Raw genomic sequence first — 15,588 nt, forward strand, 5'->3', positions numbered from 1 at the left:
ATTATTATCTTTTCTAAATGGTTTTTAAAAGTCAATTAATGTTAAAAAAAAAGTGTGAGAATAACAAAGAAAAATTGAAATTTTGTCAACGCAGCCCGGGTCTATTATTGGATGTAAGAACTTAGTGAGTGACAGCAAAATATGTGGCAGCTGACATGAGCAGAGAAGGACACTGACTTTTACGATTCTGACAAGATGTACAACTTACTGACAAGCAAAGGTAGTTTAGACTTTATACGTGTACAGAAAGTGTAAAAAGAGGGGACTTCTTGGCCTCAGCTTCTACAGAACTGGATCAGAACACGGACCAATGAAACCTCCTCATTCTGTGTCTCCTCTAAAACCTCAGCAGATATGTATTTCTTTAATTAACATTTGAGATATCGCTTCCATTGATTGACTAGATTAGAGATTAGAGATCCGTTCTTGGTGTAGTACTGTGTCCTTTTAACAAGGAAAAATATAAAATATAGAAACTGGAAACAAGTTTTCCCTCATAAATGTCATATAAGCGCTGTTTTATTGTGAATAAAATAAGAGGTCTGTAATTCTAGGTTGAGGCTGAAATCTCCAGTTACAGTGAATCCTCAGGCGAGGAAAACGTCTGCGATGAAGAGGCGGACACGGAGCACAGTTTCTCCGACTTCTCCGATTTCGACGACCCACTCGTCCCCCAACGAGACGAGGGCAGCTCCGGTTCTGACGAATCGGACCTGGAGGCGCCACCCAAACGCTTTAAATCCACCAAGGGAAACTTCTGCTACGTCTGCGGGAAAATTCAGAACAAAATCTCCCGTCACCTCTTCACGCACAAGAAGGAGGAGGCCGAGATCGCGGAGGTGTTGAAGTTGCGCCGGAACAGCAAGGAACGTAAGAAGATGCTGGAGAAGCTTCGAAACCGAGGGAACGACATGTTCAACCAGAGGACCCTGAAGGCGGGCCACGGACCGCTGAAGCTCAATAGGAAGCGGGACACGCTGGAGGACTCTGCCATCTGCATTTACTGCAAGAAGATATTCTCCCAGAAGGGCTTTTGTGGACACATACAGAGGTGTCCCATGAAGGTCTCGGACCCTCCGGCGGGGGTCAAGGTTCAGACGTTGGCCCTGGTGGCTACGAGGCTCACGGACCCCCATCGCATCTCATCAGCCGTCAGGAAAATGTTGAGAACGATGAAGAGGGACAAGATCAGCTCTGCGGTTCTAAAGGATGCCGACCTCCGTCAGCTGGCGCAGTGTTTGTACCACATGCACGAGGGCAGGAGGAACGATACGGGCATCCTCCGGGAGCTGAGGATCCTGGGAGGACTCCTGTTGACGTTGCAGGAGAAGTCCATACCCAGCTTCGCCGAGGCCATGAAGCCTCAGAACTTCAGCGCCGTGGTTGAGGCGGTGAAGGAACGGGCGAGTAGCGGGAAGGAGGCGCGGTTCGTTAAGAAGCTGGTGACCCCGTTGGCGAATCTACTGAAGAAGCTGGCGGGCATCAAGTACGCCCGGGCGCTGAACGACGGGGCGGAGAAAGCGGCGTTGCAGGAAGCGGAGGAGTATATAAAGCTGTGTAGAGAAGCGTGGCCCTCTGGCACGCCGCGGCTGGCAAAGGTCCCCGGTCAGCCCACCGCGGCCTTCATGAGGGACGTTCAGGCTCTCTTCAAGTTCACCGAGGACACGGTGGCGTCTGCGGCCAAAACTCTGGCCATCTACCAAAGCGCCCCGGTCTACACGGCGCTGCTCCGGGGGGTCGTCGTATTCCTGTCCATCTTGAACAAAAACCTCCCAAAACTGAGCCTGGAGTCGTTCCAGGAGAGGGCCGAGACGGGGGCCGAGGCGGGGGCCGAGGCGGGGGCCGAGGCGGGGGCCGAGGCGGGGGCCGCCCCCGGACACTCGCAGTTCGAGCAGATCCTGTCCAGGAGCACCGTGAAGATCGAGGTCGCCGCCCACAAGGGGGGGAAGGCGTCCCTGGTCCTGACCCCCGAGCTGCTGTCCGCCGTGAAGCTGCTGGTGGAGAAGAGAGCGGCGTGCAGCGTGGCGGAGGACAACCCCTACCTGTTTGGGAAGCCGGACGCCTCCAGCTCCAGCATCTGCAGCAAACCTGTCTGTTTCAACTTGTTCGTGGTGCGGTGCGGCGCCCAGGCTCGGGCGGGCCTCAGGTCCGAGTTCTTTCAGAAGCAGGTGGCGAGAATTTTCCAGATCCTCGTCCTCGGGAACGATGGGCTCCGTCAGCTGGGGGCGCTGCTGGGCCGAGAGATCCGGGCGGAGAAGGAGTACTACCGGACTCCGGAGGCGGCCATGGACATCGCCAGGATCTCAGAGCTGCTGTCGGCGCTGAAGGCCGGATCTCTGGAAAGCTGCGGAGGAACATCTCTGGAGGAGGTGGAAGTTCCAGGTATGATTCCTCTCGCTCACGTAAAGGCACGTGCACCATTTTACCCCTTTTCCACCAAACCGGTTCCAGGGCTGGTTCTGTTCTAGGGCTGGTTCTGGGCCAGTGCTGGTGCTGGTTCACAACTCGTTCAAGTTGCGAACCACGTCATTACGTCTCTGCAAAAGTCGGTTACGTCGCTGCGTTTGTGTGAAAGTTGCAGCAACAACCAGGTATCTGATCTAATAGGACTTGGTCCACGTAGCTCCTCCGTGGACACATCTCTAATAGACAGGTTGTCTCCTCCTTAGACCCATGATGCTTTGCTGCATCCAGATTCATTCTTGTTTGAAAATGTCTCCGTCTCCTAGTCTTGCTAATGGCGTTGGTCTTAATAATTCTGCCCCCTCCGCTTACGTAAGCGGTTCTTTCCTCTAGACCAGCAAAGACTCTGTGCTACCATGGAACTGGGTTTTCTGGTCCGGATCCAGTTCTTTGTCAGTGGAAACAGAAAGCCCGGTTCCAAACTCAGAACTGGGCCAGAACCAGGACCAGAACCAGCCCTGGAACGGGTTTGGTGGAAAAGGGGTATTTGTTTTTACTACTTTTTACAACATTTTGACTCAGTTGTTTTTACATTCATTTGACGCCAATCAGTGGTTGACCTTTTTGTTTATGCACAAACTCATCTGCATCAGATTCCCTGTGCGGCCGTCCAGATAGAAGCTAAAAAATGTACTTAAAGAGGCAAAAACATGAGCACAAAACACCACCTTACAAAAAAAAAAAATCAGGAGGAGGAGTAACGTAATCGTCACGTCGGATTAGAATCACCTCTGGACCCGCAGTGATTCAAGAAAATAACTCCAGATAACCCTTTAATGAACGTAACCTTTGAATATCGAGTGAAAATCATCTGATCAGTCAATCAGCAATTTAGATTTCAGAGACTAGATGTAATAGGTTGATGAGTTACCATGGTAACGCCATGAAGCCTCAAGGGCTGTGTTGCCAGAGGCTTGAGCTCGATCAAATATTAAAAGTGTCTCACCGTGAGATGCAAAGACATGTGTCGTCATCTCATTGTGGCTCTTCTGCTGGAATTATTGTTTTATAAGCTGAATCTTGTCAAATATTCTTTTTTTTTTCGTTGACCTACAATATCTTATCGTTATGCTCTATGTGGTGGATTTAAGGTAAAGCTGTTTCATGACATCACTCAGCTGCTGAAGTTAGACCCGGAACGAGGCAGGAAGGGTTGCTCTTCTTTTTTATATTTTTGAGGTAACAAATTAAAGGACTTGTATTGTTAATTAACATCAGAGGGCAGTTTGAGGCATATTTCTGAGGTGGTGAACTACCGCAGCTCCGAAGGTTCAGTTCAGTCATTTCCAGCATCTTCAAGGACAAACCGGCACTGGTCATCTCGAGATGTTGATGCTGAATTTCATTCGTCTTTGCTCTGGTTTCTGGATTTCTTTGAAAAATTTCTCCCATTTCTGAAAACCACAGAGTTGCTGCATTTTCTTTCTTCTTTTTTTCTTTTTAATTTTGAAAAAACTGTGTCGAACCTGCTGCAGATGATTTTACCCAGATGTTTTCTCTTACTTTTCTTGCAAGACGTACTGCAGCCTGAGGAACCGGAGAGTGAAGCTGAGGATGAAGACGCGTTAAACTCTCTTCAGGAGGCTGGTGTGTAACACACACACACACACACACACACACACACACACACACACACACACACACACACACACACACACACACACACACACACACACACACACACACACACACACACACACACACACACACACACACAAAATATCCCACTAGAAGTTACATTTCTGAGTTACTTTCTCTGGTGCTGAAGCTGATGATATGTCTGTGCTCATCAAACCCGTCATCATGCGAACAAACCAGTTGTTTCATTGTTTGAACTTCATTCCTCCAAATAAAGGACAATTAAAAAAAGAGTGAGTTAAATAATACATTTCCTCTGGAAATGTAGAGTAAAGGCTGGGAGCTGAAAATCGTCCCGTAACTCTGAAGAAGGTAATATTTTAACAGTAATAGTTAAACGCCTGAAAACAAAGTTGAAGGAATTCAAAACTGAAAGTTGCATTTCAGTGACGGTAAAAGATGGAAAAATTTTATTTTATTGTAGAAGTTGATCAAGATGCTGAACCATCAAAAACAGAAGCTGAAGTGCAATTCCACACAAAACAGTACCGCTGATGCTGCAGAAAAAATCTGACTTCCTCGTTCTCCAAGCAGAAGGAAGAAAAATATCAGTACTTAGAAAATGGAAACAGTTTAACTCAAATCAGTTGATTTTTTTTAAATTGGCATGTGCAAAAATTCAGATTACTAAAAGACAAGTTGGTTTAGTGTGGGTGGTACCAGGCAGACACTCCATTTGGCCACTTGGATAAACTGTGCTAAATGTTGTTTTTTTTTATCTCTTTGAAGGGATTCTGCCAATAAAATATTTATGGTTTTCACTACAGAAGGCTGTGTGTCTACAAGTCATCCTTCGGCTCTGGCATTTAGCACTTACATCATCAGCTTCTACCATTATGCACCGTATTAAATTAGTATACTGCAAAAACAGCCCTGCTAGAAATAAGCATAATATTCCTAAATTTTGTGAAATTTGTCTTATTATGAGCAAAAATATCTTAATCAATGGAGTAAGAAAGATTTTCTTGACTAAAACTCTTAAAACTAGAGAAATAGTCTGAAAATGGCCTCATTATAGTTTTGGCAGTGTAAAAAATGAGTGAACTGAGACGTTTTGTTTACAGTTGAACAATAGACGATATAAACTGTCAAATATATAAAATATAATGTATAAAAATAAAAAAGGAAACACAAAAGCAGCATGCAACATATAGCAATAAACACAATGAGGTAAACTATCTACATTCAGTATAAAAATAGCCAAATATATCAAAAGGAAAATAACTAAATGCACTTTGCAATATGTAAACAATAATAATTTGTGAAAAATGTTAATAAAGAAAAAAGAACACAAAGAACAATGTGCAGTATTTCTGATTATAAACAGCCAAATGTCAAGAATGTGCATTTAGCATAAGTTTGCATGAAGTAAACAGTAATTAATGTGCAAAAAACAGCTATCAAATCTGTTGTAATGTAACAAGAAACGGGAAACTAAAGATATGTGCTCCATCAATGTTCTAAAAGTGCACGTTAAAACAAATAAAGCTCAGCATCTATCTGAGGACTTCTAATGTTTCAGGTGGAAGTCAAATCAGTTCCTTGCTGAGCTGAAACAGAGGGACACCTCAGGGTACATCATACTATCACTAAAACGAGAAAAACTATACTGCAAAATTATTCAAAATACAGGAAACGTATATATACTTGCTCGTAAACTGGGTCAATGTTGGACAAGAAGTATTTGCTATCTTGGGAACTTAATATCACCATGTCTCATTATTTCCTCCAGAACTTCTAAAACAGTGTGTTTACTTTTCTTGAGGTCTTTTGGACCCCCTGAAAACTTTGGGTCTCCATCGAAAATGGGTAAAATCGCCTAAATATATCAAATAAATCACAGCACTCGGTGCGGTTTCTGTGATGACAAAAAAAAACAACAAAAAAACAAAAAAAGTCCCTATCTACTCTTTTGAACTTAACAAACTGCCATAAAATTAACTTTTTATTAAATAATGGATCAAATTGTGACATTCTGGGTGAATGTGTCTTTTGCTTAAAATGTTGATTCTAAGTCTGACATCAAAACTGTTTTAGGTGTGTTTCCATCTGTTGGTATTGACCACCAAAACTGACGTAATTAAAGATAAAAGCAGAAATATACATTTTTTTATTATGTCAGTTTTGATCCTCCATAGTTAGCAGGTTTTTTTTTTATTACATCACAATTTAAATGACAAAATCCATCATTACATAGTCAGACAAATATTTTGGTCAACATGTAACTAACATGACCGAGCATATATTACATATAAACAACAGCTACAAAATCACCCAGAGAGTAAGGTGATTATATTATATAACATCCCTCTTTTGTTCCTGCAACAAAACCCCTATTTTAAGAGTGTGGAGGTTTAAGATTAGTGCTTGAGTGTCTTTCTGAGGTCCAGCTTTGAAAACATCCTCAAAAAGTTCTAATATAATGACAATCAAAAAATACATGTTCAATAGTTTCAATATCTATCTTTACATTTATTACAATCTCTAATTTAAATCTTTGTCCCATAGTTAGCAGCTTTATCTGGAGCTACTCTGCAACAGCCGCTTTCTTTTTCAATTTACTAGTGGTTGACAGAAAGGACTGCTGCAGTGGCGCCACCAGGTGGTGCGGAGTGGTACTGTCCCAAGTTAGGGGATTTATGATTTTAGTAAAGCTCTGTTATTGCTGCAACCTCTCAGTAGAAATATTTGTATTTATATATATATATAATTTTTTTTAAATTTTACTCATATTTAAATGTAAACTCATATTAAAAATGACACAAATACATGTATAATAATATATACATATGGAATACTATATTTTGGTAAAATCGGTACATAGGCTACTGATAGAATAAGTGGTATGGGGTTTTGAAAACGGCCCCTAACATTTTAACAACATTACAAATAACCTCCCAATAACTCGGGATTTGATTGGCGTTTCCTAAATGTCACTGTCCAGTGTGTCACAAAAAGTTAACTTCCTCAAGACAGAGATGGATTTCATCAATACCAGCACGAGAACATCATCGCCATGACAGCAACAGGTGGGTTTATTGTATTATCTTTCTTCATTTGATCTGGTTTAGTTTAATCCTCTGTATCCCGTTTTTGCAGCTGTAGAGCAGCAGCGTTAGATAGACCCTGCACGCTACTATTATTCGTAATGTGTCATCAGCTTCGCTTTTAACCAACCATTGACACATCACTGTGAGCTATACTCTCGGGTTGGAGTGTCTTCTCTGGCCACCCGAAGGCTCAGTCATTGGTATACTTTTATATATAAGGCAATGCTTGGTCTGCTGCCTTCTTACATCTGCTCCTTGATTGTGCAGAGAAGTCCTGGTTCTTACTTGCTACGTTCACAAGACTATACCTGTTGCTTTCTGTTCCTTTTGCCAGAACTGAACTGGGCAAAAGAGCCTTTGTTTATCCTGCTCCTTCAGCCTGGAACATATTACAAGATTACTGGAGGCTAACAGAGTTAATTTCTCTGAGAAATTTTAAATCTAAATTGAAAATACTTGAGGCCGACTCCATTACATGTACCTGTTTTTTGTGATTTGCTTGCTTTTTTAATTTTATTTTAATTGTATTTTATCTGTTGGTGTTTTCCGTCATTTATAACTGTGTTGTAATTGCTGCTGCCTATCTTGGCCAGGTCTCCCTTGGAAAAGAGGTTTTTAATCTCAATGGGATTTTCCTGGTTAAATAAACGTTAAATAAAAAATGTAACGTTCTTAAATTGCATGCAACAGCCCATTAAACGGATGATTTAACTTGGAAAATGAATACAAGTCTCAAACGACGCGGTTAACGTTAAGAAAAGCTTTTAAATTCACGTTCGCAGCTGAAATGACCCACATCTACGTGGGCCGTGAACACACCATCTCTTCTTCGTTGGTGCGGACAGCGTGCTTTCCTTTTGGTTTAAAAAAAAAAAACAAAAAAAACTCTGAGAATCACCCTCAGAAATAACGCTTAGAAAACCAAGGAATGTAAGTAAACACCCCTCCTAACGACGATTGTTGGAGACTGACGGACGATTAATGTGTTGAATGGCGGGAATGTTTTTTTTCCGATCAAGCATTAATGTTATCTTTGTGAGTAATAACGTCGTTACGTGTTTAACGGGGGCCGGTGTCACGGCGAGGATTGCACCCCGACAAGAACTGACCCCCCCCTCCACTCCATAAAGGCGGATCCGTCTCCCAGCGTTCACATCCCCCCATATTAAACAGAAAAATGCGACAAAAAGCAACAATTTTGATAAATTGAACATGTTTTGTGGATGTTTTGGTCAAGTTGCATATTGTAAGTCGTGGTAAGAACGCTTTTTATTTTCTTTACGCGTTATTACGTTGTATTTACAGCGAGTAGAAAACTTGTAACTTGTAAAAACGAGTCAATCGTGCTACAAAACCCAGACGAGGAAACATGTTTGGAGAAAGTCTGTTTATTGTGTTGCTTCCACCTCATTTATAACAGTCAAACGACGCCAGGAAACGAGATCCAGACTGTGTTTGTTTAACTACGTCATCACGTCGACATTCGACGCAGATTAACGCCAAGGAATCACAGCAAACACTTTTCTTTACTACACCTGCTGGGAGTTAATGTAAATAATGGAGATTTATACTTCCTTTTGGCGAAAATAATCGCTCATCGCATGGTAATCATAATCTAGGGATGATAAAGTGCCAAATATCGTTTCAGTCTGTCTTAATCTGTATCCCCGTTTATGTAAAGCACAGTTTAAACCTCAATATGAGTTGTTTTGTTTTATGTTATTGCTGCTCCAGTAAATATGCATGTATTTTTGGGGAAAGCACAGCAGAGATTCAGTTTTTGGCAGATTATATTTCCCAGTTTGACATAATTCATCTTTAACTTCATCTATCCACTTCCTTTTAACAAAAATAAACACTCATCACATGGTAATCATAATTTAGGGATAATAAAGTGCCAAATATTGTTTCAGACTGTCTCAATCTGTATCCCCTTTTATGTAAAGCACAGTTTAAACCTCAATAAGAGATGTTTTATATGTTCTTGCTGCCCCAGTAAATATGTATGTATTTTTGGGGGAAGCACAGCAGAGATTTAATTTTTGGCAGATAATATTTCCCAGTTTGACATAATTCATTTACAACGCTTATGTACATATAACATTGTTATGCACATTTAAGATGCCCTTTGCAAGTTGGGGATTAGACGTTGACACGCGAGGGAGCAATGAAGCAGCAGATTTATGCAGAATCTGTAGTTACTGCTCACTTACACCAGCTGATCAATGGTCCCCGTCTAACCTGTGGTCATGAACTGGGATGTGATGGAAACAACCAGCTGAAATGACTCTGGACTCCCCTTGAGGGATGGAGAGATCATTTCATCTATCCAGGAGAGACACAACATAGAGCTGCTGCTCCTCCACGTAGAGAAATAAGTTGTCGGAGGCCCGAGAGTAAACCTCGGACACGGCTGCTCTCATGGATAACCCAGTAAAATAAAACTGATTGTTAAAGTTACTTCTATGTTCTACAAAAAGGAGATACAGATTTTGTCAGACTGAGAAATCCTGAGTTTGAGACACAAAAAATAGTTTGTGTATCTGAAAGGAAATATGTAATGTTGGGGTTTTTAGCTAAGGAAAACTGTTTTTACAATGTTTTATATTAACCATGTATTAAACTCTTTTACTTTGAATTTCAGGCAACAACCACTTAGATTCCTCCTGAACAGAAGTCGCAGCTAGGAGGACCTGAGCAGGGATGATGCCAGCAGAAAGGTAATGATGGAGACGTGGAGCTTCTACACCTAAAACCTTAGTAAGACTTTTAAAAGATTCATGCACATGCAGGCTATAAAATCAGAGGTTTAAGTCGCATTTAACGCTGTTTTTTGGTTCCGAGTCAAACCTGCTACCCTGACCTGCATCTCTCTCCGAATGTTTCAAGTCTTTGCTTGACGTCAGAGAAATGTGATTTGTTATTCTTCTTTGTTTTTCTCGCTGCTGCCACCGTTGTGTTGTTTTCAAGTCTTGTAGAAAGAGATGGAGCTTGCTGCAAAACTCAGATAAATACGAGTTATTTACTCTGTTGTTTATGTCTGAGCTGCATGTAGTTAGAGAAAAGCAAAGGAAGCTCAGCGCCGCAGAAAATAACCACCTAGAATTTGGTGTTTTGACACAAACGTCTGTTTTCATCCCGTTTACTTATAATGAAGTCGAGCTGTAAAACTTCAAATACCTGTAATTGTGGCTGCCTATGTTTGTGTTGTGTTTTTACAAGAATTTTGATGTATTTACACCACTAATCAAAAGTTTGGACACACTTTCTCAGTCTTTGATGGGAGGGGGTGTTCAAACTTTTGACCGGTCATGTATAAAATTCAACATCATTTTATATTTTTGTTTTTGATACCCAAGAAGTAAACATCTTTAGGTTCAGTGTTTGTGCGTGGATGAATCAAAATCTCTGTTGCAGTCATTAGCGAGGCTTGAAGGGAATGTTAAGATGCAAACTTTTGATTGTTTTTGAAATATTTTTTGCATGTTTTTCCTCCATTATGGTAGTTTAACGTCGCTCACCACTAGATTTGTCTAATTTCCTGAGTTGTTCAAATCCTCCAAACCTCCGTTTTTCTAAGATTCAGTAGACGGTAAACGAGGGAAGGAAAAAGTACTAACTTTAGATGTTTCCTCTCTTTTTCTTTTCTTCAAATGATTGAAGAGTCTTGTAGGAAATGCAAAGTTCTACAGTTGGAGCTCGTGCGAGTCTCCTCCGAGAAGAAGCTTTAAAACATGTCAATGTTTCCCGATGGTGGCGCTGACATGAACGACAAAGAGATGTCGCTGCCTGAGGAAGATCCATTGTTCTATCAGAATCTAATTCCCAACAAGAAGAAAAATTCTGGGGGAAATTACATCGTGGAGAATTACTGCTTATATTGTGGAAAGGCTTATCAGAAACTGTCGAGACATCTGTTGGCCAAACACAAAGATGAAGCAAATGTCGTGAAAGCTATGAGCTTTTCAGAGATCTCTAAGGAAAGGCTACTTCATTTTCAATACATCAAAAATAAGGGGAACTTGAAGCATGACACAAACGGTTTGAAAATCTACAAATGCGAAATCATCCCCTGGAAGCCGAAGAGAAAATCTGATGGAAGAAGACGGATACGCTGCGAGTACTGCTACACGTGTTGTTTGGAGAGCTCGATGAAGAAACATCGCAAGATCTGCAAGCTTAAGGATAAGCTTAAGCTACCTAAACAAGGTAAGACGGGACTCTAAGCATTGTGGGATTTTTTTTAGAAACTTCTGAGCGTTTCAAAAACGTCCCAGAAGCAGCCATCAAATGTCAGGTCTGTTTTTGGCAATGGAGCGCAGAGAATCTGCATCACACGGCAGGCGGCAGGTCGAGCTGGCAGGAAGTCGGGTGTAAAAATGGCTAAGGTTTAACACCCTTAAGAGTTGGCCCACGTATAAGGAGATTTTCAGTTTAGAAGTCAAAAAACTCATTTAATTACAAGTGAACTGTAAGTATAGATAAAGTAGTTTGACTGTATGACTCAAATCCATTTTTTTTTTTAAATTCAACCTGAAATAAATAAATAAATATAAAAAAAAACGTAGACCTGAAATAAACAAATCCGGGTCAGCTTCTTAACAATATAAATTGATATAAAGCTATAGCCAATTTATTATATATTGGCCAAAGTTTATAGCTTTTATATATACGACCAGCAACTGGTCATGTGACCACTCTCTTCAACAGAGGTGAATGCACCGAGCGTTAAGAAGGCATTTAATAAATGTTCATCAGAGTCGCTGGAAAAACACAATCCTCCAGTCTGGACAGAGATTCCTGTGTAATTTGCAGCAGTTTAGGTGTTTTATTTCAACAACAAACCCACCTTCAGAGTTTTCTTGTGTCTTACCTTTTTTTTTTTTTCTTCTCTTGCTCCTGATTCGTGACTTTTGTCTTTTGGACGACATGTTTAAATCTCACCGTCTGCAGATCTGCAGGATTCTGCCTGCACATGCACCCCTCTGATTGGTCAGATGTCAAGGGCTGTCAATCATTGCATGGTCAGATTAGAGGTCTCCTTTCTTTCCTTCGCCTCACTTTGCGCATATGTGCATCTATGGCACATATACGCAAAGTGTGGCCCCCACTGGAAGATGAGGCCCAACGCAAAGCGTCTGTTCTGCGTTTAGAGCAGGCCTGCCCTGCTTTGATCAGACGATCTGTTGCTCTGTAGCTTTTTGGTGCCACAATAATAAAAACTGTATATTTGCTTGTGGTGAAGTAATGGATGGTTCATGTTTTAAACTGGCCCATTCATGCAAGACCAAATTTGCCCATAAAAATAAAATCTTGCATTTATTATGGGATGGTTGGGACTTTTTTTGTGCAACACCACCAGTAGATTTATACGTATTTGATGATGGACGGCAGCCGGCCGACGGAGAAACCTGTAAAAACCGACATTTTTATGCATTTTTGTCCTTAAAATTTGGCAAATGGCTTTGGTTAGTTTGCAGGGACCCTGTCCAGACTGTCACTGAGGCGGAAAAAGATCTTAGAGTCTTGTAAGAGGCTTAACATAGTTATTTTCTTGTAGCCATCTAATAATACACCTATGATTGTTTTAACTTCAGAATGGACCTTCAGCTACATTTGTTTGTAACTTGATTTCACCACTCGTGCTGGTTCTTGCCTGTTTCTCCACAAAGAGGAGGATTTTTTTTTTTAAACTGCTTTTATAACTCTGTATATTAGAATTATGGCAGAAGATGCGTATAAAAGTTCCAGTTCCACTTCATATTTTTCATCTAAATACCCGTCTTTGAGTACTACTTTGAAGTATTTTCTGTTTCCATTTTCTGTCATGCCCAAAGATCTGAAGAAAGACATTGCGGACGGCGTGACGGCCACCTCCAGTGGCATAATTCGGAGGACATCAGCCAGATTTAAAGGTGAGATTTTCTCTTTAGGCCTAAAAAGTACAAAAATCACAAGCACGTCGGCATCACAATAATTGTTGGTCTGCTCAGTTCTCAGACCTGTGTGATCCTCTTGTGTCCTCAGATAAGGAAACTGCCGTCAACAGAAGCTGGACGCCAGAGGAATGTGCAGCCGTACAAAAACACTTAAGCGCGTATATAGAAGTATCCGAAGTTCCTGGTAAGATGGATGGAGAGCTGCATCCCTGCAGCACCTCCGAGCCCGGGGAGCAGGGAAAGTCCTCTGTTAGGTGTCGGTAGACGGTAGAGAGTGTTTAGAGAAGGAAAAGTGCTGTTTTCTTTTGTTTGTCCTGCTGGAATCTGCTTTTCTTCTTATCTATGTTCAAGAAGTTGTATATTTTGTACATGTCTGATATATAATGACTAATTTAGCCTAGTTATTGCTTTGCTTGCATTGTGTTCCTGTTATCTCTTCATAAATATGCACTTATTCAGCATGAATCCTATCATACAGTTTATTTTGTTGATTGTTTTGTGTAAAGTAAAAATTAGCCCTAGAAAGAACTTTCCAACGTGAAAATAGGATGTCATTGTTTGGGAAAATCTTTATGGTTTATGACACCGAATATGTTCATGTGGACTGCGATCTGATTATTGACTTTAATCTAATTAAATATGTATTCAGATTAAAGCTATTCGCTTCATGATCTGGGAATAAAAAAAATTAAAAAACATGTTGGAGAGCAAAGTTAGATTAACGGAAGGTAGTTTACGTCAATACCGGGGTTGCCAGTTCTGCTTATTTGCTCAGTTATTTTGTGAAATCGCTTTAAATTATCTGATGTTCCGGGCTGAAAGAGTCTTAGCTAGTTTTAGGTTTGGCCCTGAGTAGAATCTCTACCCACGCCATTGACGCGACCAGACCACGCTCGAACTGCAGCCATGTGGCGGGAGGCGCGCAAATCACTGCAGCGCATGGCGGCTCATTATGGAGAGGATTTTAAATCTCACCGTTTATACCGTACCGACTGGACACACATTATACACATCCTTCCTTTGAAACACCGTCAGCCTCTATAGTGCGTGAAATACATTTCACTCACTTCTGTCAGATCTGGCAACCCTGGTCGCTACTCCTTAGGTTGCTGTTCCCTCCAGGAAACGAAATAACACCAAACAAACAAGTTTACTGGTGTGATGGTACCTAATACATAAGTTTACTGATGTAGAAGGGAGTGATTGAGGTGTTCACATATCCTTCTTAAACTAATGCCCTGACAATAATGACTTTTAAATAAAATAAATGTGTATGTGATATTAAAAGAATTAATAAAATAAATAAAAACCGACAAGTGAAACTGCTCAAAAATGAGTGCAGTAAAAGCCCAGACTCTTGTTCCCTTTTTAAAGTTCAATACTACCTTTAAAAATGTGGCAAACTAAATGTAGTTCTTAAAGTACAGAAAATCTGAAGCAGATCCAAATATCCATTTCAAGGAGGAAACAAAACAAACAGTTTTGAAGGTTTTTAAGTAAAAAATGTGATAAATAGACTCAGTGATGTGAACAAATAGACATTTGGGATATCTTGACGGTGTGAAAGCTTCTCAGCATTCACACAATAGGGATTTTTGGAGTATTTGTAGCAATCAACACAGTTTTTTTTCTTGCTTCAGTGTCATCCAGAGCTCAAAAGTTTTTTATGTCAAAGTACAAGCAATAAAGTTGCAAGTTAGTTATCGAGAGGATTTTTTTTTTACTACAGATTTAAAAGAAACCCCACAGGAACAAAACAGAAAATGTTTTTGACTTCTTAGAAAAACCGAAGTGCAGATTAAATATTTATGACCGAGTGTAGGTGCCGTTCTCACAAACCTTTCTCCCTGTATCCTCCAGGTTCCTCCAACTCAACAGGCTTCTTTTCATCCACTAAAAGAAAAAGCAGAGAGGCTGCTGGGAAGAAGCGAGACAGCAGAAAGAAGAAGGGAGACAGCAGCAAGAAGAAGGGGGATGAAAACGGAGAAACCTCGACACAAACCGCGGAAACCGACGGCCGACCAGAGGAGACGCCGGTGCAGAGACCCGCGTCTCCACCCGAGGAGGGAGCGTCTCCGAGGGAAGACGGGGATCTGGACGTTTCCTTTAGCGACTACGATGACATGAATGTGGACTTAAACCTCAACTCGGACACAGGCGACGATGACCAAGAGAAGAGAAATGAAGAAAACGGTGCCGACAGCGATGTGGGTGGACCTGCTGCCGGTGCTGATGGGGAGGAGGCGACGCCAGAGCTTAACGGCTGCGACGGGGCGACCAAGGTCCCGTCTCCTCGCAGGCGCAGCGCTGAGACGAGCCCCGCCCCCCCGGAGGACAACGACTCTGACGACGGAGAGGCAGAACAAGCTGACTGGGATGATGTTGACCACAACGACTCCTCTTCCTCTCCGCCTCCAGGTGAGATAAATCCGGTGCAACAACCGTCGTCACGGCAACGTCGGCTTGTATACAAGTGGTCAATGATTTATGTTGTTCTG

The 15,588-nt window shown here is 41.6% G+C and overlaps 1 protein-coding gene and 1 long non-coding RNA gene across 2 annotated transcripts in view; both read left to right on the forward strand.

Moving 5' to 3' along the window:
- LOC133460831 (uncharacterized) overlaps positions 1–15,588 on the forward strand; it is a 57,060-nt gene that overhangs the window by 12,816 nt on the left and 28,656 nt on the right. The window contains exons 11-13 of the mRNA XM_061741594.1: positions 555–2,382; positions 3,979–4,050; positions 14,951–15,508. Of these exons, the coding sequence (XP_061597578.1) occupies positions 555–2,382; positions 3,979–4,050; positions 14,951–15,508 (2,458 nt within the window). The remainder of the gene's footprint in view (positions 1–554; positions 2,383–3,978; positions 4,051–14,950; positions 15,509–15,588) is intronic.
- Positions 8,029–11,357, forward strand: LOC133461268 (uncharacterized). Its single transcript, XR_009784176.1, has 3 exons — positions 8,029–8,081; positions 9,796–9,871; positions 10,815–11,357. It is a non-coding gene; the product is annotated as an uncharacterized LOC133461268 (long non-coding RNA).

The sequence above is a fragment of the Cololabis saira genome, chromosome 15 (genome assembly GCF_033807715.1).
Source record: "Cololabis saira isolate AMF1-May2022 chromosome 15, fColSai1.1, whole genome shotgun sequence".
NCBI classification, from domain to species: Eukaryota; Metazoa; Chordata; class Actinopteri; order Beloniformes; family Belonidae; genus Cololabis; species Cololabis saira.